The 25,546-nt window shown below is 36.4% G+C and overlaps 1 protein-coding gene across 4 annotated transcripts in view; it reads left to right on the plus strand.

Moving 5' to 3' along the window:
- The window catches only part of PCCA (propionyl-CoA carboxylase subunit alpha), a 550,597-nt gene that overhangs the window by 149,402 nt on the left and 375,649 nt on the right, over window positions 1–25,546 (plus strand). For all 4 annotated transcript variants that reach the window (XR_011163584.1, XR_011163585.1, XM_069064183.1 and 1 more), the window contains one exon: window positions 19,663–19,794. Coding sequence is in view for 2 of the 4 variants with exons in the window: in XM_069064183.1 (XP_068920284.1) it covers window positions 19,663–19,794 (132 nt within the window). In the remaining 2 variants the exon portion in view is untranslated. The remainder of the gene's footprint in view (window positions 1–19,662; window positions 19,795–25,546) is intronic.

Genomic DNA, 25,546 nt, shown 5'->3' on the forward strand with positions numbered 1-25,546 from the left:
AGTGATTATGGGAAGATAGACACACTAATGTATTATTTGTGGAACTATGAATCAATACAACCACTTTTGAAAATAATTTAGAATCGAACAATAAAGTAACCAAAAGTGTATGCCTTTGAATTAGAGATTCTGTTAGTAGTCTTATACTTGCAGGAAAGCATTGCTAAAATACCAGTTCTCTTATACACCAGAATATTTATAACAGCATTTTTTTTCCATAGTAAAGAATTAGAAACAAAGTAGATACCCATTGATTGGAGAAAAGCTAAACAAATTCTGGTACGTCAATGTAATGAAGTATTACTAGTCTGAGAAATGACAAATGTTAGGAATGAAGAGAACCATTGAAAGATTTACATGAATTGTTGCAGAATGAAGTAAGCAGATGCAGGAAAGCAATATATACAATGACTATAGCAATGTAAATGCAAAGAAAAACCCTAAAAAAACAAAAACAAAAGTGAATGTTGCAAATGATAAATAAACATCTCTGCCCCACACTTTTGCCAGAGATGTAGTATGTTTTACATATTTTCAGACTTCTATGTGTTAATAATTTATACCGATTTTTGGGGGGGTGTCTTTAAAAATATTTTAAAATGTCATTTGTTTTATTGTATGGCTCTCTGGGAGGGCAAGAGAGAATGTTGGGAGGCAATTATGGTGGTGTAAAAAAGCAAAAGACATCAATGAAAACTTATTTAAAAACGTCTCAGGACTGTTGTGAAATATCAGTTATTTAGTTAGTTAAGACAACAATCATTTATTAAGGGCTTACTATGTGCCAAGCACTTTACTGATAAGAATTGTAGAAGTATGCTGGAGAAAGAAACAATACAGTTCAGCTCTTGTTCACCTCTAAACAATAAGCTGATTACCTTACATCTTGTCTGCTTTAGGAAAAATAGCGTGGTGAGCTGTTTGTAGAAGAAAAGCACCTTGAGATAGTATGGTAAATAAAAATTAAGACTTCCCTAATGCCTTTGTCCTCAAGAAAAGGTCTCTCAGACTTGACTGTGAATTAAAGAAAAGGCCTTTCCCTTTTTTTTTTTTTTCTTTCCTAAAGAAAGAAAAGGCTTCAGTTAAGGTCAGTCCTAGAAGGAGGAGGGGAACCTTGGTATTCTGAGTGAAAGAAGAGGCTAAAGGAAGAGTTCCTAACAATCTGAACCTAAAGGAAAGAGACTAAGGAAAGAGCCTAGGAAGAAAGCAATTGACTGTAATTTGGTCTGATCCTCAGAGTAGGGGTGACACAGAATTAAGTTCCAGAGGCCACAGCAACAAATTAAGGATTTTTATGATGCCTATGATGCCCAAATCACACAAACCACAGAAAATAATATTTCAAAATTGTTTACAAGAGTATCAGATCTCTAGGGATACAAAGAAAGGAAAAAAAAAACCAACCCCTACCCTCAAGAAGTTCACATAATAATGGGGGAAGCAACATGCAGACAGTTTTGTACATACAAGACATATGTAAGGAAAACTAAGTTATCACAGGTAGAAGGCACTTGCATTAAGGGATGCTAGAAAAAGGCTTCTTAAATTGGAATTTGAGCTGAAGGAAGCCTGAGATGGCATGGGATGAAGATGAAGTATGAGAGCATTCCAGGCATTGAGGACAGCCATTGAAAATATGTCGAGTTGGGAGATGTATTTTGTTCAAGGAACATAAAGGAAGTTAGTATCAATGTATTGTAGAGAATGGGGCAAGAGGGTGGGAGTGGGGTGAGGGAGTGTGTGTGGGGAAGATATAGGAAGACTAGAAGGGTAATACTTGATCCTGGAGGTAATAGGGGACCAGTAGAGTTTATTAAATAGAAGGCTAGCCTGGTCATACCTTTTCTTCAGGAACAGCAATTTAACAGCTTGAATGGAAGATGAATTATATTGAAGTAATTGAGACAGAGAGACCAACCACAAGTTATTGCAGTAGTCTAGATAAGGGCTTAAACCAAAGTGGTGGCAGTGTTAGAGGAGAGAAGGGAGATACATACCAGAGTTGTTAGGAAGGTACAATTGACAAGCCGTGGCAAGAAATTGGATGGACACACACACACACACACACACACACACGTATGTGTATATATGTATGGCAGTGAAAGAGAGTCAAGAGTTAAGAATGCTTTCTAGGTTGCAAGTCTGTGTTGTTGGGTAGTTGGTAGTGTTCTTTGACAGCAGTTGGGAAGTTTAGAAGAGGTGAAGCTTTGGGGATGAGTGGGTGACTAAGATAATGAATCCAGTTTTGGACGTTTTCAGTTTAAGTTGTCTATAGGACAGAGCCTCTTGAAGATGTGGGTGAGTAGGGTAGGAAACCAGTGGTTTAGAGATGCATGGAAGATGAAGATACAGAAAAGCAGTGATCAGAGAAGGATTAGAGCAGTTTCTTGAACATTTTAGGTAGAAGAGGGTGATGAGAGAGTGATATAGATAATGATTTTGAGTTTTGCAAAATTTAAAATCTCAGATTGAAGTAGTATTTTAAGTTTGTTAACTTCCTTCATTATGAGAGTAAGTATGTGTACAAAAATGGAAACTTTTGCTTAAGAAGATTTTGATCTAAGGAAACAATTTTATTGTGTATGTGGTCATAATAGCTGAATGCATAGGAGCTGAAGAGCTCAGTTTCATCATAGGAACTCCAGTAAGATAGAAGAAAAGAGTACCAAACCAAATAAGGATTATGAAGGAATTAGAGAAACTACAGTAAATAACCTTTTTCCATCCCATGTTGGCAAGGGACAACAACTAAAATCCTACAGGTAACTAAGGAGTGGAGCTGTGGAGCTTTAGAAGAGAAGTAAAGTATTGGGAAGCCTCTCCTTCAAAAACCAGAACAGGCCAAATGAAAAAAGAGGTATAAAAATTCACTGAAGAAAAGAACTCCTTAAAAAACCAGAATTGGCCAAATGGAAAAAAGAAACATAAAAACTCACTGAAGAAAATGATTCCTTAAAAATTAGAATTGAACAAATGGAAGCTAATGATTTTATGAGGCATTAAAAAACCAAAAAAGTCAAAAGAATGAAAAAAAAGAAGAAAATGTGAAATTTTTCATTGGAAAAACAACTAACTTGAAAAATATATTGAGGAGAAATAATTTGAGAATTATTGGATTACCTGAAAGCCATGATCAAAGAAATTATCTAGGAAAACTATCCTGATATCTTTGATCCAGAGAATAATATAGAAGTTGAAACAATGTACCTATCACTTTCTGAAAGAGATCCCAAAATGAAAATACCAGGAATAGAACAGGCAAATTCCAGAGCTTCCAGAGTGAGGAGAAAACATTGCAAGTAGCCAGAAAGAAACAATTCAAATATTGTGGAGCCACAGTCAGGATCACACAGATTTAGCAGCTTTCACAGTAGAGGGGTGAAGGGCTTGGAATATGATCTGGAAGGCAAAGTAAGTAGTATTAAAACTCAGAATGACCTTCCTGGCACAACTGAGTATAATCTTTCAGGGTGTGAAAATCAAACATTGATCCTATATTTTGTTTTTGATTGCATCCTGTAATTGATTCTATTCTGTAGCTTTATTCTATATTTTATATAATAACACAAGTCTTTTTTTTTTTTTTTGTCTCTGAATGAAGAAGTTCATGTGTTCAAAAATTCAGTCTTCTCCCAAGATAGATATCAAAGTTTGGGCTTCCTGTTGATCACTTTTAATTTTAAAACAAAACAGCTAAATAGTCTTATAAAATTTTTAATTCTTTTTTTTTTAAGGCAATTGGGGTTAAGTAACTTTCTCAAGGTTACATGGCCAGTTTTTTGTGTGGGTGTTAAGTATCTGAGGCCTGAACCGATCCCGGGTCTCCTGACTCCGGGGCCGGTGCTCTTACTGCACCACCTGGCCACCCCAAAATTTTTAATTCTAAGGGAATTCTTATCTAAGTTCCACCTACCAAGGAGACTTGTTATCCTTCATAACTTCAAAGACTGAGAAATTCTGTGAAATCTGTTTCTTATTCTTCAGAGCATATAAGCTTCCCTGGTCCCATCTCTGTTTATCCTTGTTCAGTTAAAGGTAGTCTTATTTCATTTGAAGGATCCAGTGAGTCTAGTGCACTATCAATGTCCTTGGCATGAAGCTGGGTTTTGTAAATCCATAAAGCATTCCTGTAAGACGGGTTGTCTTGTTCCAATGTATGTGTAAGCCCCCTTTCCTTAATGTAACCAATCATAATTCCTCACCCCTGTGAGGCTGCCAACTCTATAACCAGTTGAATTATTTCCTCACCTAATCTGTTCAGTTCTTTGTTTCAAGATTATAAAATGGATCTGTGCCTCCCATTGTAAGTCTGTGGCTACTTTATTACCAGGTTTGTGACTTGCTAATAAACTCTTATGTCGCTTGGAGAAAATGTGCCTCAGTCTACCTTTGTGGGTATTTCACTTGCGGAACCAGAGAAAAATGAATAATTAATGAAATAGAAGATTTTTAAGCATTCCTGATTAAAAGACTGGAGCTCAATAGAAAATCTGCCATTTAAATTGAAGATTCAAGAGAAGCATAAACCACAGTGAATAGAGCACCGGCCCTGGACTCAGGAGGACCTGAGTTAAAATCCAGCCTCAGTCACACTAGCCATGTGACCTTGGGAAAGTCACTTAACCACAACCTTTCCCCTTCCAGAAAGCCACCCCTCCCCCCCCCAAAAGAGTAATCATAAGGGACTCCATAAAGTTTAACTATTTATATTCTTATATGAGAAGATGATATATGCAACTCCCAAGAACTTTATCATTATTAGAACAATTAGAAGCAGACTGCATAGACAGAGAGCATGGGTGTGAGTCAGTTATGTAGGAATGATCTCTTCCCCCTGCCTTTTCTCTTCTCAGTGAAGGGGTGAGAAAGAGAAAAACCTTGGGAGAAGGGGGAAGGGAGAGGTAGAATGAGGAAAATGTTCTCATATAAAAGAGGCATGCAAGGAAGGGAGGAGCAGTGGGCAGTGCTTGAATTTTACCCTCATTGGAATTGGTTCAAAGAATGAAAAATATTATATACACACTCAGTTTGGCATACAACCCTCTCTTATCCAATAGAGAAACAGGAGGGAAAGAGGATAAGAGATATGGGAGTGGGAAGAAAGGAAGAATGATAAAAAGAAGGGCGGGTTAACGGAGTTATTGGTCAGAAGCAAAATAGACCTTTGAGGAGGGACAGGATAAAAAAAGACAGAGAAGAATATAGAATGGAGAAAATAGTATGGAGGGAAATAGTTATCATAACTGTGAATGTGAATGGAATGAACTCACCCATAAAAGGGAAGTGGGATAGCCAAATGGATGAGAAACTGAAGTCCAGCAATAATTGTTTGCTAGAGATTGCACTTGAAACAGAGACACACACAGTCAAGATAAAAGACTGAAGCATAATCTATTGTACTTCAGCTGAGGTGAAAAAAGGCAGAGTAGTAATTATAATCTCAGACAAAGCAAAACTAAAAATAAAACTAATTAAAAGATAATCAAGGAAATCATATTTTGCTAAAAGTTAAAATAAATGATAATTTCAAAGAAATTTAAGAGCAAATTTCTCAGATAAAGGCCTCAATTTTTAAAAATTATTGGAGCAATGAGTCACATTTATAAAAAATAAGAGCCATTCCCAATTGATAAATGGTCAAAGGATATGAACAGGCAGTTTTTAGAAGACGAAATCAAAGCTATCTGTAGTCATATGAAAAAATGCTTTAGATTGCTATTGATTAGAGAAATGCAAATTAAAACAAATCTGAGGTACCACCTCACACGTATCAGAAATGATGGATATCTGAAGGGAAAACAGATACATGAATGAATTTTTGATGGAATGGTGATCTGGTCTAATCTCCTGGTTCTGTTCATTGGGTTTTTTTTTTTTTTGCATCAGTTCATATAGTTCTTGTCATATTTTTTTTCTGAAGCAATCCCCTTATCATCTCTGCTGCAATAGTAGTTCTACAAAATTACATGTCACAGCTTGTTCAGTCATTCCCCAATTGATGAACCTCCCATTGATTTCTAATTCTTTGCCACCACCAAAAGGAAAAACAAAACCAGCTATAAATATTTTTGTATATATAGGTCCTTTTCCTTTTCCTTTTCCTTTGATCCCTTTGGGATACAGACCTAATAGTGGTATTTCTAGGTCAAAGGGTAGACACAGTTTTATAGCCCTTTTGGCAGAGTTCCAAATTATTTTCCAGAATGATTAGATCAGTTCATTGTGCACAATAACAATAATATTGTAATGTTTACCAATTGTGAAAGAGTTTGGCTGCTCTAATAAATTATCCAAGATAGTTCCAAAGGTTTAATGATGAAAAAATATTATCTAACTCCAGAGAGAGAACTAATGAACTCAAATGCAAATTGAAGTATAATTGTCTTGTTTTAGGGTTTTTTTTAGGGGGATAGTATAGCTAATATGGAATTATGTTTTGCATCATTTCACATGCATAATTGATATCCTACTGCTTGACTTTTCAGTGAATGGGGCAGGTGTGGGAGGGGGGGAAAGATTTTGGAAATGAAAATTTGAAAAAAAAAGTATCAAAAATAAATAATAAAGTATCTTAAAAAAAATAAACCCAACCCAGAAATTGATGGAGACAATTTTTTTTTCTGATTGACGTTAAAAGTGTGGGGGACAAGTTTTTTGGCTCTCCATAAAGACCCCAATGGAAGGAAGAAGCAGTGGATAATACAGTATACATCATAAGTAAACAGGAATCTCCTAGACCATTAACACACAGTGGAGCTATTAGAGCCAGACACTGAGAAAAAAATCCCAATGTAGGATGTCAAGCCAGAAATAATGAATTAACAGAAGGCAGTGTTGATAAATAAATTGCCTTGCAATGATAAACCACTAGTCTAGAGCACAGTTAAGCATATATAAGTGTTAACACTAAACTGCATATATGGGTCTTTGTGACTGTATCTTGACTTAGAAAACCACATATTAAAATTGTTATATTTTTATTTATTTTAATTAAGTATTTCCCAATTATATTTTAACTGGATCAGTCCTCTACTATCTTCACCATGGGAGGAGGCATGTTTGACATCTTGGGTTTAGAGGAGTAAAGGTGAAACACACATCACTGTCAAAGAGGTCATGAATTTAAAATGCAGAGGAGAATTATACATTTTTGGGCTTGGCTAGTGTTTCAATTTTTTTTTTAATCTTGTACTTCTTCAGTGCATTAATTTTTACTTATTTTGATTTGACTTGATTTTACTTTTAATTCTGAGTTCTTTTTCTTTCTCCTCTGCCTTCACCATCTCTTGAGAAGGCAAGAAAAGCAAAGCACATTGCAAATAGTCACATTGTGCTTTGTTTTATTGTACTTTACATACTTATAAAGTAGTTTCTTTGTTTTCTTTTACTGTTCCTTTTCCATTTTTACTTTCTTTTTCTTACCCCATTTTCTGTTTCCCTTTCTTTAAAGGCAGATTTTAGATGCATGTAAAACTTCATTTTTATCTCAGAAATTCTCATGTGTCTTAGGTTTTAGTGTTTTATCATTATTTTCTTTCACAAAGATGTTCTTATGATTCGTTCTTTGGCATATTATTTAGGATTTTATTATTAAGCTTCCATCATTAGCTGTCTTATTTTGGTTGTCTCTGGATCTGTGAAGGTTGTTTGTTCTATTTCTGACTCTTTATAGTTTCTTGCAAAATCTGTGTGCCTTAAAACATGGTCAGTTTTTGCAAAATTTCCATTTCCTATTGAAAAATATGTATATTCTTTAGCAATCTCATTTGTATACACCATAAGTTTTTAGCTCTAGTTTCTTTAGCTGTCTGTTCAGTTCTACATCTTCCTTTTTCCTTACTTTCCTGTTGGACTTTGTCAAAACTAAAAGAGGTACGTAGAAATCTCCTGCCATTATTGTGTTATTTTCAGTGTCTTCTTATAGTTTAGCATATGTTTATTTTTTAATATAGATACTTAGACATTTGGAACTTATAGGTTTACCATTGAAAATATTTGGTTGTTTGTGTATTGTTCCTTTTAGTATAATGGAGTTTCCTTGTTTATCCCTTTCTGTTTTGAATGTTTCTTTTTGTTTTGTCTTATAGTAGAATTTTAATTTATGCTTTTTTATGTACTGTATAGTAAATTTTTGTCAAGCCTTTCATTTGTATTTATTATATATCTTTTTTCCAAAAATGTGTTTTTGTAAGGAACAACTTGTGAGTTAAAAAAATAATTTCCATCTGTCTTATTTTATTGGGTTGCTTAATTTATTCACATTAAAGTTATAAGAGGTTTATATTTTCCTCTGTTTATCCCTAATCTTTTTTTCCCCTCTTCTGCTATAAATGTAGTCCTATGTTTCTTCAGTTATTTTAGTTTGATTAATTTTAAGCTAACCCTGTTACCACTCACTCCCCCTTCTCCCCAACCTTGCTACCCCTTTCCCTAGTTTTGGAATTTTCATTATTAATTAATTCTCTAATTTTTTATTTAATTCTTCCTCCCTTCTTTCACTTTTCATTTAAGCAGTCAAATAGAAGACCCCCCCCCCCCACTTCCTTCAGATTGTTTTGCTTGTTAATTTTTAAAATTCCATTTTCTACATCTTTTATCTAAAAAGGATTTCTTACCTTTATTCTTTTCCTTATTTAGCTTCCCTTTTTGGCCTTTCTAGACTGTTATTATTTGATTCATGAACTTTAATGCTCATTTAATCCTTCTTTAGACTGTGTTCTTCATGGAATTAAAGTTTCTAAGGTACTTATTTTGCATACTTTCTTCCTAATCAGTTTCTATGTTATCTCTTCCCTACATTTTTGTCTTCTTACTCTTCTGGGTGTGAATGGCCCCATGAATTCTAATGTCCCTTATCTTGTTGCAAGTTGAATGGTCTCTCTAAAAAATCTCTGCAGATTATGTCCATTGTTAAATCTTGATTTTCCTTTAAAGAATATAATTCTTGCTTCTCCTTTGGGAACATTATTCAGTAGTTTTCCCTCCCACCACTGAAACAATATTTCTCAATTTCTTCTCCCCTTTTTTCAGTACCTCCCTTTTCTTTTTCATCCATTATCTTTTAGTTCTCTTTTACCTGATCTACTGCAAGCTTAATTAGATATATCACAATGTTCCTTTTGTCTTCTTTTGTCCTCTCCTCCCTATTTTTTCAGCCTTCCATTCTTAATTTAGTTCCATCAGAAAAAAATTGATTCAGCTGTTGTGAAATTTAAATCTTGATGTTTCCCTCCTGTCTCTCTCCCATCACTTCTATTTGACTTCTACTTTTACCATTATCTCCTTGTCTTCCTTTTAGAAAGAAATCTTTTAATGGTCCCTGTTTTTATTTTTTGGTCATCCTTGCTTTCTATATTTGTTTGCCCATATATTTCTCTTGTATGCAATATTTGAGAAAACCTGAAGAAAGCTTCAGGTCTGGTTTCCTTTCTAGGGACTTTTGAATTTTTATTTAATTTTATTTATTTATTTATTTGCTCGTCCATTTATTTATTTATATATCTATCCATTCATTTATTCATTTGTTTATTTATTTTTAAGCAAATAGGGTTAAGTTACTTGCTCAAGGTTACAAGGCTAGTTATTTCTAGATGTGGTGCTAAGTATCTGAGCCTGGATTCTATACCCAGGTCATCCTGACACTGGGGCCCCTGCTTTTACTCACTGCACCACCTGGCCGCCCCTCTGCTTCTTTTTTTAAAAAATTGAACATGTCATCTTCCCCCCCCCACACACACCCACACCCACCCCTGTTCAATAGACAGGCTCAGATTTAAAAGGTAAATTGCCTCATATTGAATCTTCAGTTCCTTTTTTCTTCCTTTACATTATTCTGGGGGTAGCTAGGTGGCACAGTGGATAGACTACTTAGTGGTCCTGAAGTCAGAAGAATCTGGGCTGAGAAACTTACTGTGTGATCTTGGGAAAGTTACTTAACTCTATTTAACTCAGTTTCTTCATATCTAACGTGAGTTGGAGAAAGAAATTATTTCTATCTTTGCCAAGAAACCTCCAAATGGCGAATGAAGAGTTGGACATGACTGAAAGGACTGAACAACAAATGCATTACCCATTCCTTCCCCTGGTTTCTGAATGGGGAGGAATAGTCTTGTGTTATTCAGACTTCCTTCTCTTTATATTTGAAGGAATTTTTCCCCATTGCCATTGTTAGGTCTTGGAGTTTGCATTCTGAACGTTTTTTTTTTTCCTCCTGGAGATGTGAATTTTTTATTGCATTAACAGGGTTCATATTTTTAAACTTTTAATCTTCTACAGGGAGACCAGTCATCCTTAATTTTTCTTATTTGTCCTGGCTTTGAGATGTGTATGTTTTGTTTTTAAGGGCATTCGCTTTCTTTTAACATTGTTGCTTTCTGCTGCTGGCCTTACAGATTGTCCAAACTTTTGTATATTTGTATTTTTAGCCTTTTTTTCCCTATCTTTTGTTTCTTTGATTTATTTGGTGTGTATATATATATATATATATATCTTTGCCATGCTAATTATTTCTGTGGTGCATGCCCTAAATTCTGCTTTCAAGATTCTTGTTTTTCTTTTCTTTTTTTTTCATTTTTCAAGTGTTTATTAACTTCTGATTTACATCATTCGTTTCCGCCAGATTTTGAGTTATAAATTTTCTCTCCGTTTTTTCCCTACCCACTGCCCCCAAATAGCAGTCCCACAGGATATCCCCTCCTCCAGTCTGCCCTCTCCCGTATTTTCTCCCATATCCCTTTCGACTTTTCCAGTAGGGCATGGTGGATCTCTATGTCCCAGTGTCTGTATTTCTTATTTCCCAATTACATGTAAAATAGTATTAATAATAGTATATATATTTAAACATTTGATTTTAAAACTGAATTCCAGATTCATTCCGTTCCTCCCTTGTCACCCACCCTTACTGGGAAGATAAGCAGTTCAGTATAGGTTGTACATGTGTAGCTAATGCAAAACAATAACATAGTAGATATATTGTGAAAGACTGACTATATTTCCCTCCTTCCTATCCCACCTCCCACTTGTTCTATTCTCTACTTTGGTCCTGTCCCTTTTCAAAAGTGGGTGCTTCCAACTTCCCTCCCCCCCAGCCTGCCTTCCCTCTCATCCCCTTCCCCCCTACTCTCCTGTAGGGTGAGATACCCTATTTAGTGTGTATTTCATTCCCTCCTCAAGCCAAATTTAATGGGAATGAGGTTGACCCATTCCCTTTTGCCTTCCTATTCTTCCCCTCCATTGTACGCATTTTCCCTTGCCTCTTCTATATGAGATAGTTTACCCCATTCTGTCTCTCCCCATCTCCTCTCATTATATTCCTTTCTCCCCTCTTAATTTCACCTTTTAAGTATCATCTCTTCCTGTTAAATTGGTCCTGTGCACTCTATGTATAGCTGCAAACATATACACACACATTCACATATGTATTCATATGCCCATATACCCTTATATATAGACATATATATGTATATGTATATACATATATATATATTTCTATTCCCTTCAACTATTTTCATACTGAGAAAAGTTTCATCAGTTACAATTATTGTTTTTCCATGTAGGAATGTTAACAGTTCAACTTTGATAAGTTCCTTATGATTTTCTTCTCCATGTTTACCTTCTCATGCTTCTCTTGCTTCTTGTATCTGAATGTCAAATTTTCTATTCAACTCTGTTTTTTTCATCAAGAATGCTTGAAAGTCCTCTCTTCCACTGAATGACCATATTTTCCTCTGAAACATGATACTCAGTTTTGCTGGGTAGGTGATTCTTGGTTTTAATTCCAGCTCCTTTCACCTCTGGAATATCATATTCCAAGCCCTTTGATCCCTCAGTGTAGAAGCTTCCAGATCCTGTGTTATCCTGATTGTGTTTCCACAATATTCAAATTGTTTCTTCTTGACTGCTTGTAATATTCTCTCCTTAATCTGGGAATTCTGGAACCTGGCTATAATATTCCTAGGAGTTTTCTTTTTGGGATCTTTTTCAGGAGGTGATTGGTGGATTCTTTCAACCTGTATTTTGCCCTCTGGTTCTAGAACATGAGGGCAGTTTTCTTTGAGAACTTCCTGGAGGATAATTTCTAGGTTCTTACTTTGATCATGGCTTTCAGGTAGTCCAATAATTTTTAAATTATCTCTCCTGGATCTATTTTCCAGGTCATTGATTTTTCCCATGAGTTATTTACATTGCCTTCTATTCTTTCATTTGTTTGGATCTGTTTAATAGCATCTTGATTTCTTTAATGTCACTAGCTTTCCTGTGCTCCATTCTAAATCTGAGGGAATGATTCTCCTCAGTGAGCTTTTGAGATTGTTTTTCCATCTGGCTAATTCGGCTTTTTAAGGCATTCCTCTCCTCTTTGCCTTTTTAAGCCTCTTTTGCCATTTGAGTTAGTCTGTTTTTTAAGGTGTGATTTTCCTTAGGCTGTTGACTCCCATTTCATAATTTTCTTGTATCATTCTCATTTCTCTTCCCAATTTTTCCTCCACTTCTCTTATCTGCTTCTTGAGCTCCTCTATGGCCTGTAACCAGGTCATATTTTCCTTTGAAGCTTTTGTTGCAGGAGTTCTGACTTCACTGTCTTCCTCCTGTTCCATGCTTTGCTCCTTTTCATCCCCAAAATAGGATTCTAATGTTGGAATCTTCTGTCTGCTTTGTTTCCTTTGCCTGCTTATGTCGCCCCTGAGTCACTTGACCCCTGGGCTTTTTGCCACAGTAGGACTCTGCCACCAGACAGGGGAGCTTTCATCCCAAACGCTGGGGTTTTCTCAGCTGCTGGAGGTATTAGATGTGTGCCCTCTCTGAGGCCTCCACATGCTCTGGCAAGCTGGTCACACACCCCAGGTCCTCCACCCTAGACTGCAATCAGACCCAAGCAGGTTAAAACAAGAGCAATTACCCCTCAGACTGGTCGCTTGGTCCCCCTACAGGCTGCAGGCCAGGAGCTGAAGCTGCCACATGGAGCTGGCTGTCTGTGCCGGGCAAAAGCCAACGTACTCCCACTTACTGGGTCCCACAGTCCAGACTGCACTGACCTTTCACTTTGTTCTTCGCATCTGTGTGTTGATAATTCTGGAAACGGCCACAGGTGCTGCTGATCTGGAGTCCCTCCGGCTGGTGGCTGGTGAGACCCGCCCAGCGTCTAAAACCTCTAACTCATGGCGGGCCTGGACTTGGCTCCCAGAGCGCTGCACTGGACAATTCCTGCTAGTCTCCTGGTCTGTCCTCAGCGGGAGGTTAGCTTCTCTGTGTCATTTTGTGGGTTCTGCAGCTCCAAAGTTTGTTCAGAGTCCCCTTTTTACATGCATTGGGGAAGGTGGAAGCCGGAGCTGAGCAGAGGTCATGTTTCTTTCTTGTTTTTCTTTTAAACCACTTAGGAATAACCTACTCTTGTTCGTTGCTCTGTTGGGAAAAACAGGTTTTCTGCTTTTTTGGGTATTGATTTGTTTAACTTTGTTTTACAATATTTATTCACAGAAACCTGTGCTCCTATTTGGAGACTATTCTCGATTCTGTTATTAATAATTCTCACTGTTGCTCTGTCACCTTATGTGTAGTGCCCTTAGTTGAGTTTTCTTCCTCCTTTGATCTTTGGTAATTTTCCTTTTTCATTTTTGGAGGGGGGGAGGCAAGGCAATTCGATTAAGTGACTGTTCTAAGGTTACACAGCTAGTGTCAAGTGTCTGAGGTCAGATTTGGACTTAAGTCCTCCTGACTGTAAGGCCAGTGCTCTATTCACTGTGCTATCTAGCTGCCGCCCCCTTTATTTTTAAATTTATTTGCTATTAGTTTATAACATTCAGTTCCACACACACGCTCTTCCTTCCCCCCCCCCCCCGCAATCTGATATAGGTTCTACATACATCTTCTCATTAAACTTTAGATTGTAAAGAAGAATTATAACCAATGGAATGAATGAATGAGGAAGAGGAAAAAAAATGGAAAAGAAAGAGCGCAAGTTGTTTGCTTCAATCTAGATAGCCTTTTCCATTATGAGTCCTTTGGAGTTGTCTTATACTTGTATTGCTGAGGGGAGCCCAGTTGATCTTTGGTAATTTCAATAAGTTTTTAGTTATTTTTCTGCTTTTGCTCACTTTCTGAACCCCTCCGCTTTGATGGTAGTTTTCCTGGAAGGCTGTATGTTCAAGTCTTCCCAGCCTTTTCTTATCCTAGACAATTTAGGGTTTGCCACCTTGGTCTCTGTACATTGGTCTTCTGATAGAACAGAATAAGCCCTCAATAAATGCTGAACTCTTTTTCTGAAACTTGGCTGAGTGCTACACTTCCATCGACATTTGCTCTGTTCCCTCTATTTTATATTATACTTTTTGTTCTTGGCCTTCACCATGGAGATAGCTGAAATTGCTTTATCTCTTCTGTATAATTCCTGTTTCAGAGAACTTTGAAAGGTCATATACAGATTGGAGAAAATATCTGGTCTTCCATCTTATTTGTCATATTATCAATATACTTTGAAAGAAAACTGTTCATAAATGCATTTTTGAAAGAGAAGTTACAAGTGATTTAAAAAGAAAACCTGTACATCTAGGGATAACAGTGATAAATCCAGATGAAGAAAATAGCTCCAAAATCGCTATTTGTAGACCATCAGATAAAGTTATAGCTTGGTTACAAAATCCCTTAGAATTCCCGGAAGAGATGAAACAAGAGATTAAAAATATTATTATAAATAAAATTAGAGTTCTAGAGGAAACAATTGGAAATGGAACAATGGGAGGTGCAAAATCTTCCTCTTTAATAGTTTCTTTAGATTAGAATGGGCCAAATAGAAACCACTGATTCCATGTGACAAGAAGAAATACAAGGATAGAATGGAGAGACTGAAAAAAGACATAGAAACTTTAACATATCTGAAACAACTGACTTAGAAAACAGGAAAATGAGATACAATTTTTAAAATAATCAAATTGTCAGAAAAACATGAACAAATAAAAAGTCTGGGTACTATATTTCAGGAAATTATAAATGAACACCGCCTAGTCCTGTTAAAACCGGAGCTCAGTGTGAAAACAGAGCATAAAAATAATTTACTAGTCAATTCTTGAGAGCAACTCCAAAATGAAAACTCTTTAAAAAATCATTGCCAAAATCTAGAGCTTCCAAATCAAAGAAACGATGTTATTAGTAGACAGAAAGACAGATTTTATGTACCAAGTATCCATCACCAATATCGCATACAACTTAGCAACTAACCCTAAAAGGGAGAAGGGAGCCTAAAAAATGATATTGAAAAAAGCAAAAGGCTCTAAAAAAGAATAAGGTACTATATTTTTTGGGGGTAGAGGGTTTGGGAGGTGAGAATTAAACCTTTAATGAAATAGAGGATTTCTTATTATTCTTCATAATAGATTATTGTTTAGTCATTTCAGTTGTGTTCTGTTCTTTGTGATCCCATTTGGGGTTTTCTTGTGCAGAGATACTGGAGTAGTTTGCCATTTCCTTCTCCAGCTCATTTTACAAATGAGAACACTGAGGCAAAAGGGTTGAGTGACTTGCCTAGGTTCACATGGCTAGTAAGTGTCTGAGGCTGCATTTGAACTCAGAAAGATTAGTCTTTCTGACTCCAAGCCAAGCAATCTATCCACTGTGCAACGTAGCTGCACTCTTCATAAGACCAAAGCTAAACAGAGTATTTGAAATGCATTTCCAGGAAGTAAGAGGAACTTAGGTTAGAAGCTACATTAAATATATATCTATATCTGTATAATATATCTCTGTGTAGCCTTCTTTGGGGGGAAGGGGAAGGGGAGAGAAAAAAAATAAAGTTAATGCACAGCAGAGAATAAAAGAAAACCTAGAAGGAAGCAAAGAAAAGCTGGTAGCTTTGAAAACAATGTCTAGTATTTATTAAATAGGTTTTCTCGAAATGAGAGTTTATTGTTTTATATTGAATCCTCCCTTGAATCCTTTTCTTTTTCTCTTAAGGTCTCAAAATACAACTAAACAATCAGACCTAATGCTCTATAATTTTAAAATAGTTCCATGACTATTGAACATGTGAAAATGAAGGGCAGCTATTTATTTCCTTTCTTCATACTAGAATATAAATCTTTCTTTATCTTATAGTCATGTCTAATTGATTTAATGTAGGGGTGTGTATGTGTGTTTGCGTAAATATTTTATTCATTTTAAACTTAAATACAAAACAAGAAAAGAAAAAAAAAGATTTCCATCTACACAGCAGAGCTATATCTCATAAATTTTTGGAATGTTGTCTTGACCTCTGTAATGAAATTATTGTTTTTATGATTTGTTCTTTGATTCATTCAGCCTGCAGGATTTTGATTATTTAGTTACAAATTAATTTTTAATCTGTATTTCCATGGCCCTTTCTTGAATGTAATTTTTATAGCATTTTGATTTGAAAAGGATATATTTAAAGTCTCTGCTTTTCTGCATTTGGTTATGAGATTTTTATTCTGTAACACTTGGTTAGTTTTTGTGTGGTGCCAAGTACCTCTTAGAGAAAAGTATATTCTTTTCTATTCTCATTTAGATTTCTCCAGAGTTCCTTCATATTTAACTTTCCTAAAATTGTATTCATTTCTGTAGTTTCTTTCTTGTTTTTTTTTTGTTGGATTTATCTAATTCTAAGATGGGAAAATTTATGTCCCCCACTAGTATGCAATTTCTCTTTCATTTAGCTTTTTCTTAGAATTTGGATGCTTTACCATTTGTTGCATATATGTTAAAATATTATTTAACTGCTTATCTCTTTTAGTTATATTTGTTTTTTCTTTTGCTTTGTCAGAAGCCTTGATTGCTACCCTGGCTTTTTTCCTATATCACCTAAGTATAGTAGATTTTGCTTCAACCCTTCATTTTTACTCTGTGTGTCTGTTTCAACTGTGTTTCTTATAAAGAACATATTGTCAGGTTCTGGTTTTTAATCTACTCTGTTATCTTCTCTTTTATTTGTGAGTTCATCACATTCACATTTACAGTGATGAGTATTAAATCATATTTTCCTCCATCCTATTTTCCCATTTATCCTTTTCTCTCTCTCTCTCTTTCTGTAGCAGCAAGCACCCTAGCGTCCTCAGGGTGGCTGCCAACACAGGTTCTGGGATCTGCTTTGTTAAAGGAAAGCAACTCAAAATGGGTTAACAAGCTTACTTTAATCAGTCAAACATGTATCGTTTACCTAGTTCAGGGGAAAAAGGTTAGTACCCTGAACTTCAGAATACACAGACAGAATTATCAAGACAGAGAAACAGATCAAGTAGACAGTTTCCAAACTGTCCAACCATTACATCCATACCAAATCAACATATGGGTTTCAACATCTGGGTTTTTCAAAGCCAGGGGACTCTCAACAACGGCTTCCCAGAGTTTCATCAAATCACAGAACACTTCTCAAAGTGAGCCCCAAAACAAAGCCTCAAATCAGGGTTTATATAGCCTTCTCCTGGCTCAGAGAATGTAACAACTTTCTGGACCCACTGGCCAATCAAAAAGTATCTACTGAAAAACAAGCCTCCCACCCTAGGCTCCAGGTGCACTTTAGCCTAGGGGCAGGGAAGATCTCTAAATTTGCATTTCCATTTCTCTCTCTCTCTCTCTCTCTGTCTCCCTCTCTCTCAGGGGAAGGCAAAGTAATTGGGGTTAAGTGATTTGCTCAAGGTCACACAGCTAGTAAGTGTCAAGTGTCTGAGGTCAGATTTGAACTCAGGTCCTCCTGACTCCAGGGCCATTGCTCTATTCACTCTGTCATCTAGCTACTCTCTCCTGCCCCCTTCTTTTTCTTTTTTAAAAACTTTCTGTAGGAACAGCTAAGTGGGGCAGTGAATAGAGCACTGACCCTAGAGTCAGGAGGACCTGAGTTCAAATTCGGCCTCAGACACTTGACATACTTACTAGCTGTGTTACTTTGGGAAGTCACTTAACCCCAATTGCCCTCCAAAAAAACAGCAAAAAAAAAAAAAAAAACCCAATAACTTTCTGTGTTGTTTTAATTTGGAAAAGGTTCATATTGTCTTGGAAAAGCATGGCTTTTCCCTTCTTTTTCTCTATTCAATATGTTTTCATTCTGTTAATTTAAATGTATTTTCGTTGTGCTAACTTTCTAAAGCATTCAAAGAGAATTGCAAGAATAGAATTAACTGTTGTTGTGATGTCCAGTAAGTCTTTAATTTAAATAAAGATTAAATCCTATATCTATATTTAATAGATTATACTTACATAATATTTGTGTTTTTTAGTCATCAGTGTATCATTATATTTGATTACAAACATTTATAGAATGCATACTATTTATTTTCTAAGCTCTTTTGCTAGGCACTGAGTTTACAAAGAAGGACACTTCAGGATCCTTGTCCTTAAAGCACTTAATGTTATGTGTGAGTGGGGAGGCTGGTGGTGGGGCAGATAGCATGTGTAAAGGAATGGTTAATAATACCAAGAAGCATGTACAGCTTTGTTGTTCAGAGGATAATTTTAAGTTTCAAGTTGGAATATTTTTATCTGAGTATTATCATAGGTAGTCAGTCAGCCAGTCAACAAGCATTTATTAAACACCTGCTAGACCATGTGCTAATAAACCCTGGAGATACAGAGAAAGTCATAAGTCAGTACCTCTCCTTGGAGCTCACAAGCTAAGAGAGGTGGAGGGAGCTGGGAGACAGTAAAAAAATAAATACATGCAAAAAAGATGCACAAAAAAAATCAGGGGAAGGCACTAGGAGTATAGATGATGGAGTGTTAGCTGGTACTTGGAAGAAGGCAGGGAAGCTAGAAGACAGTTGGTGGTAGAGAAGATAGATGGTGGGTTCAAATCCTACTTCAGATACTTAATACTGTGTTTTCCCGATAATAAGACACTGTCTTATTATTTTTTTGGACAGAAAAACACCAGAGGGCTTATTTTCAGGGGAGGGCTTATTTTAATGAACATTGACAGCAATTTTAATAAACAAGTAAATGTGAACAAAAAAATGTACTTTTATTCAATAATGAATTCAATAAAGAACAGGATGACGCGCTCACTGCTGCAGCTCTGATTGGATGCAGCTCGGAGCGCGGCGTGCGTTTCACAGGTGGGGAGACGGTGCATACAGAGGGTACCGTAATGTAGCGTGTAGCGCAGGGGATCACCTTCACTACAGTAGCAATCTCAATAGGGCTTATTTTCGGGGGAGGGCTTATTTTAGAGGAATCTTACACAGTAAGGGGAGGGCTTATTTTCGGGATAGGTCTTATTATCGGGGAAACACGGTAGTTATGTGACCTTGGGAAAGTTGTTTAATCTCTGTGTGCCCAAGTTTCCTCATTTTACAAATGAGGATAATAGTAACTCCTACCTAAAAAGTTTATTATGAAGATCAAATCACATAGTATATGGGAAGCATTTTACAAACCTTAAACTACTATAAAAATGCTATTATTATTATTCCTCCATCTGACTTTATTTTATACAAAAACTAATTAGAAGAGCTTTAAATCTGAATGTGGACATAGTTAACAAGGTCATATACATTTTTAACATACTGGCTAAAATAGCTGCTTTAAAGGCACATTTTGCTATATAAATAGGTTACTTAATAAATGAGGCTTGAGTATACATCCTCATTTCCTTATAAATGTGAACCCCTAGCTAACACTTAATAATACTTTTGTTGTAAAGTTAAACTTTCATTGTCTCCACAGGCAGCAGAAGGTGTGACTTTCATTGGACCTGACACACATGCTATTCAAGCCATGGGAGACAAGATTGAAAGCAAATTATTAGCTAAGAATGCAAAGGTCAACACAATTCCTGGCTTTGATGGGGTGGTCAAGGTGAGAAATAATTTTATTGTTGGTTTTCTGCTGTAGCTCTGTATTACATAAACAAAATTAAATGTTTTGTTAAAGTACAATCATTGTTTCCTCATACACTTATGTAAAAAGAAAATTTCAAACCTTTTGAAGTAGGCCTAATATTTTCAGTAGCATTAACTGTAAAAATAAGTTACCAACTGAGATTGGCTCTTAATCAAAAAGTGTTGACTTTTATAGTATAGTAAAAGTTTTTTTAAAAATAAAAATGTGTGTTTAAATTCTGTTCAAGGCGGTTTAGCATTTTAAACATTTATGAAATTTATTGTGTGTGTTTTTATGTGCTGTATTTCAATATGTGTAAGATTAACCTGCTTCGCTGGGGAATAGTTAGTACCTATACAGTGCATATCAGTTTCCTTAGGAATTTGCACAGAATTAGGGAGGTATCGGGGATTGCCCTGGCCAGGAGAAGTAAGTCAAAAGTAAGCAAACATCAGGGAGTGGAGACATCAAGATAGTCCTCAATGGTTATTGGTCAGGTTAACTTTGTTGCTGTTCGGTCATTTCAGGCACATCTGATTCTTTCTGATCCCATTTGGGTTTTTTATAGTAAAGATACTAGAATGTTTTCTCATTTCCTTTTCCAGCTCATTTGACAGATGAGGAAATTGAGGCAAACAAGGCTAAGTGATTTGTCCTCAGTGACACAGCTAGTAAGTGTCTAAGGCCTAATTTGAATTTAGGAGAGGAATCTTCCCGACTTTAGGTGTGGCACTCTATCCACTGTGTCACCCGGATGCCCCTTCAGTTAACTGGTTGGAAGCAAACAGGAATAGACATGACTTTGGAGGTGGTAGGTAGTATAAAGTATATATTCCAATAATTTTAATGTGTGTTAGCTTTATACTTCATTCTTTGGCCCTACCATGCCTTTGAATTCAAATGAACAAAATTTTTCGATCTGCCTGGAGATTTTACGATACAAAATTAAGAGCTCTGTAATAGTGTTAGATGCCTGAAACTTCTTCTGTGGGAGGGGCTGATGTTAACAGATTGCTTGAGCTGCATTTCTGAGCTATAGTGAGGCTAAAGTCAATCCACTGTCTGTACTAGATCTGACATCAATATAGTGAGCCCTTGGGAATGGATGGCCTCTGCTTGTGGAAGGATCAGTGACCCTGCCTAGTTCAGAAATGGAACATGTCAAATGCTGATCAGTAGTGATACTGAGTCTGTGAATGAATAGTTGCTACTGTTCCAGGTTGGGAGAGATGGGGGACCCAGGTCCCTCTCTACCTCTGCCCCCCAAACATCTCATAAAATTATTCCCCATTATCTTATATAGAGAATTTATAGTATTTCATTTAAATAAGAAATTCAAAACTTGTGATCTAAATCCTAAAATTTCTAACTTGACCTAGAGGTTTCTTTATAAGTTCTGCTTTGTCATTCTCCTAGAGGTAACTCAGATTGCCTGATTATTTTGACAATGGAGCACAAGCTTTGAATGGAAAAACTGCAGAAATGAGCTCTGCAATGGAATATCTGCTGTTTGAGGGCCAGCTTACATAAGTAAATAAGGTTAGGCACTAGAAGGTTGCCTATTATATGATGTAAATCTTGACCATGATAATCTTTAAAAAATGATCTCCATTTCTGTCTACCTTCTTCTCCTTCCACAGTGATAGTATTGGAAAAGAGAGCCAAGGATGGTGACACTTAGTTTTTAGACTTACTAATGTTAATTTAACTTGATATTCAGTGTACAGTTTTGTCTAATGACCAGTGGATTGACAAACTAGGGAGGAAGTGAACCATATTAATATGGACTTTCTGTTTGAAAAAATAAGAAGATGAATTAAATGATGGCTAATAGGTTCTCCATAGTGAGGCAAACAAAGTAGCTGGCAAAGTCTCCTTCATTCTGCACTAAAAGTCAATGAGAAGTACCATTTTGTATGATAATTGGTCTTCTACAAACATTAACAAGAAATCAGTGCCGGAAGTAACACAGCTAAAAATCTACGTAGGGATTGTTTTTCTGGATGTATCAAGGTTAGGAATGTTCTGAGAGAATAAAAATGATCAAAAGCAAAATGACTGCTGGAAAAGTGAACAGGAGCACATTAGTAACTCCTGCTTTATATGCCCTCATCCGTAGCTACCTGTCATTGTTTCTATTTTCTGTGCCTTTTTTTCTTCAGATTCCCTTTTGTGGTTGTTCAGTCATTTTCCAGTCATGTCCAACTCTCTGACCCCATTTAGGGTTTCCTTGGATGAGATACCAGAGGGCTTTGCCATTTCCTTCTCCAGCTCATTTTACAGATGAGGAAACTGAGGCATGCAGGGTTAATGATAGGCCACTATGTTAATCAGAGTTCTTTCAAAAGGTATTAAAAAAAAGTCTGTTAAAGCTGTGTTACTTTACATTATTGTAGTCATTGTGTGAATTTTTCTCCTGTTTCTGTGCACTTTACTCTGCATCATTTCGCCTAGGTCTTTTCTGGTTTCTTTGAATACATCATATTCATCATTGCTTATAGCCAAATAGTATTCCATTATGTGTTAATATCATGATTTGTTTAGCCATTTTTTAATTAATGAGTACCCTGACTTTGTGAGTTTTTTTTTTTCCTACCAGAAAATGCTGCCAAAGGGCTTTTCTTATGTATTGGTTCTTTCACTTTGACTTTGGCCTTTTGACTTTATGCTTACAGGTGGTAACACCTGATCAAAGAGTATTAAGTTTCATGACTTTTGAAATATATTCCTGAGTTACTCTTTAAAAAAAAATTTAAAACTAATGAACACCAAATGAAAAGAGCATTTCCTTATGCATGAAAAAAAAAACCTGGAAAAATAATGCACAGGAGATTGTGAATCTATTATGTACAGTTTGCTTTTCTTTTTAAATTATAATAAATTTCCCACATAACATATATATCCTGTTTATCTGTCATTCTTTCTGGCCTCCTATTTTCTTTTTGTGCATTTAAAAATGATCTAGTAATCTTTAATTTTTTTCTTAATTCTTTTTTTTTTTTTTGGCTAACATGTCCCTAGGCATCCTTATTCTTCCTTCTCCCTTTATTTGGGTGGGATGGGAGAGAGAAAGAGAGGGAAATAGAATAGAAATGAATGTCTTTTCTTGTATCTTGAGTCCCTCACATATCTGTAAGAAGGAGGTTAGCCTGCTTCATTACTGGTTCTTCAGATAGTGGTAGGTCATTGAATTGATCAGAGTACAGACAATTCTCACTTTATGTAAATTTATTTTATGCACTTTCAAGTTTGTGTAAATAATTCTGAAAAAAATTGCTATTCAAAAAAAAAATCTATGTTAACTTTACTATATAGTAATATGCCGTGTCTTTCTGCTCCTTCCCTTCAGCTCAGCTCTCGGTGGCTTCCCCCTCTCCCCTTAGCACAAAAGGAACCAAAAAAAAAGAAACACCCTAAAAAATATTTCCTCTAAGTGAAAGCAGAAGAATGGCCCTCCACTACCATTGTGACTGGATCAGGGGCTTGGCCAGAGACTTCTGATGCCTAGAGATGAGACTTTTGCCCTGCTCCATCTACTTGCCAGCTTGTCCAGATCCCCATGTTACCCCCTCAAGGATACCTGTTGTCTATCCTGTGTGCCCCTCGGTGACCCTCCCACTTCACCCCCAGTGTTCTTCCTTTGGGTTCATGCCAGTTCCCATCCGTTCCTCCTGCTCTCATTTAAATGTCCTAGGCCCTCATGTATCCTTGAAACCTGTGCTTCCTCCCTTCCCGCATGCCTCCTTCTCTTCTTCACATTTGCTTGCGAATTCACATTACATAAAAATCGCTTTAAATAGCAATCTGCAGAGTCCACTTATATAAAGCAAGAACTGTCTACTTCAGACTTTCAGAGCTGTTCGTCTTTACAAAACTGTTTTCCTTGTATAAATTGTTCTTCTGGGTTTGCTCGCTTTATTTGCATCTGTTTGCACAATTTTCCCAGTTTTCTCTGAGACCATGTCAGTTGTCATTTCTTATAGTGGAATAATATTCTATTACAGTCAAATACCATTCATAGTTTGTTCAGTTTTTTCCTCAAACGATAGTTCCTCATTAGCCTCTGGGTCTTTTCTATATCAAAGAGAGCTGCTATAAATATTTTTGTACATAAATATTCTTTTCCTATTTATTTGATACCTTTGTGGCATAGGCCTGGAGCCTCACCTTTCTTGTCGTTTAAGCAGTGTTTGACGGCATTGACCATCCTTCTAGCTAGTAGATACTCTCTTTTTTCTGGGTTTTGGTGACACTGCTCTCTCTCTTTAGTTGCCCCATCTGTCTGACAACTTCTCTGTCTTTTTTTCTGAATCATTGTCTTTATTTTGCCCTCAGCCATGACTATAGTGGATGGATCTTTCCTGGACTCATTCTTTTTTTCCTACCTCCTTTCACTTGGTGACGGAAATCAGTTCATTTGTCATCTCTGCAAAGCTGATTCCCAGATTTACATAATCAGCTTTGGTCTGTTTTCTGAACTTCAGTTCTACAGGACCATCCACCTGTTGGACATTTTGAACACATTGTCCCACAAAATCTCAAAAGCAAAAGGCCCAAATTAGAACTAGTTAACTTTTCTTTCAAACCTCTTCATTTCACTTCCTAATATAATTTAGGACACCACCATAATTCTGATCACCCTGGCTCAAAACTTGGGGTTATCCTCTGCTCACTTTCCCTTTTCCCCCATATTCATTCAGTTGCCAAGCCTTTTGATGCTAACTCTGAATCTCTATTACCTTTCTGCTTAGGTAGCAATCATTCTCATTTAGTCCCTCATCACCTTTTAACTGAACTGTTGCCATATGCTGCTTAATAGTCTAGCAGCATCGTGGCAGTGTCCACAATACTTGACTGGGCATCAGAAAATCTAGGATATCAATCCTCTCTCTAATGTGTAACCTTGGGTGCATCACTAAGCCTCCTGGGTCCTCAGTTCCCTTTTTTTTTTTTAAATATGGAGATTGGACTAGCTGTCTGTCCAGTTGTTATAGCTAGCGTTTTCTTGTTGTTCTGTCACTTTTCAGTTATGTCCAACTCTAACTCTTTTTTTTGGGTTTTCTTAGCAAGATACTGGAATAGTTTGCCATTTCTCCTTCTCCAACTCATTTTACAGATGAGGAACTGAGGCAGATAGGGTGAAGTGACTTGTCTAGGGAGCCAAGCTATTCATTGAGGACAGATTTGAACTCAGGAAGAGGAGTCTTTCTGACTTCAGGCCCAGCACTCTATTGTGCCATCTAGCTGTCCAAGCATTTTCTGGCATTTTATCAAATAATAGTAGTCGCAGTGTACATGCTTGCTTTGCCATGGATTTCATGACTTTTGGCATATAATGCTGGCTCTGGGTTTTAGATAGTATTTGCCATTTTAAGGAAATGTCTATTTTCTTGTATGCCCTGTTTGGCATCTCTTGATTAGAGAGGGAAAGCATGGAAGGAGAGACAAATAGAGAGACAAATTAGCAGTCTAATGAAGTGATGCTGGTCTGACTTGGTGAGGTCCTAAAGGTCCTAAATTGTGTGAATTGAGGGAAGGGGTTTATGTGATGAATATTGATAGGTAGAATAGGCAAGATTAACCTACTAATTTGATAAGGGAATTGAGGGAAGGGAAATATTTCATGTTAACAGTAACTAATATTAGTTAACTTGCTATCTTTCACTGTGCCCTCATATCCAGCTTGTTGAAAAAGGCCTGTCAGTTCTACCTTTGCAGCATCTCTCAA

This window comes from Petaurus breviceps, unplaced genomic scaffold (genome assembly GCF_028583685.1).
Source record: "Petaurus breviceps papuanus isolate PSGF00001 unplaced genomic scaffold, PetGlider_PUasm1.0 90625, whole genome shotgun sequence".
NCBI lineage: Eukaryota > Metazoa > Chordata > Mammalia > Diprotodontia > Petauridae > Petaurus > Petaurus breviceps.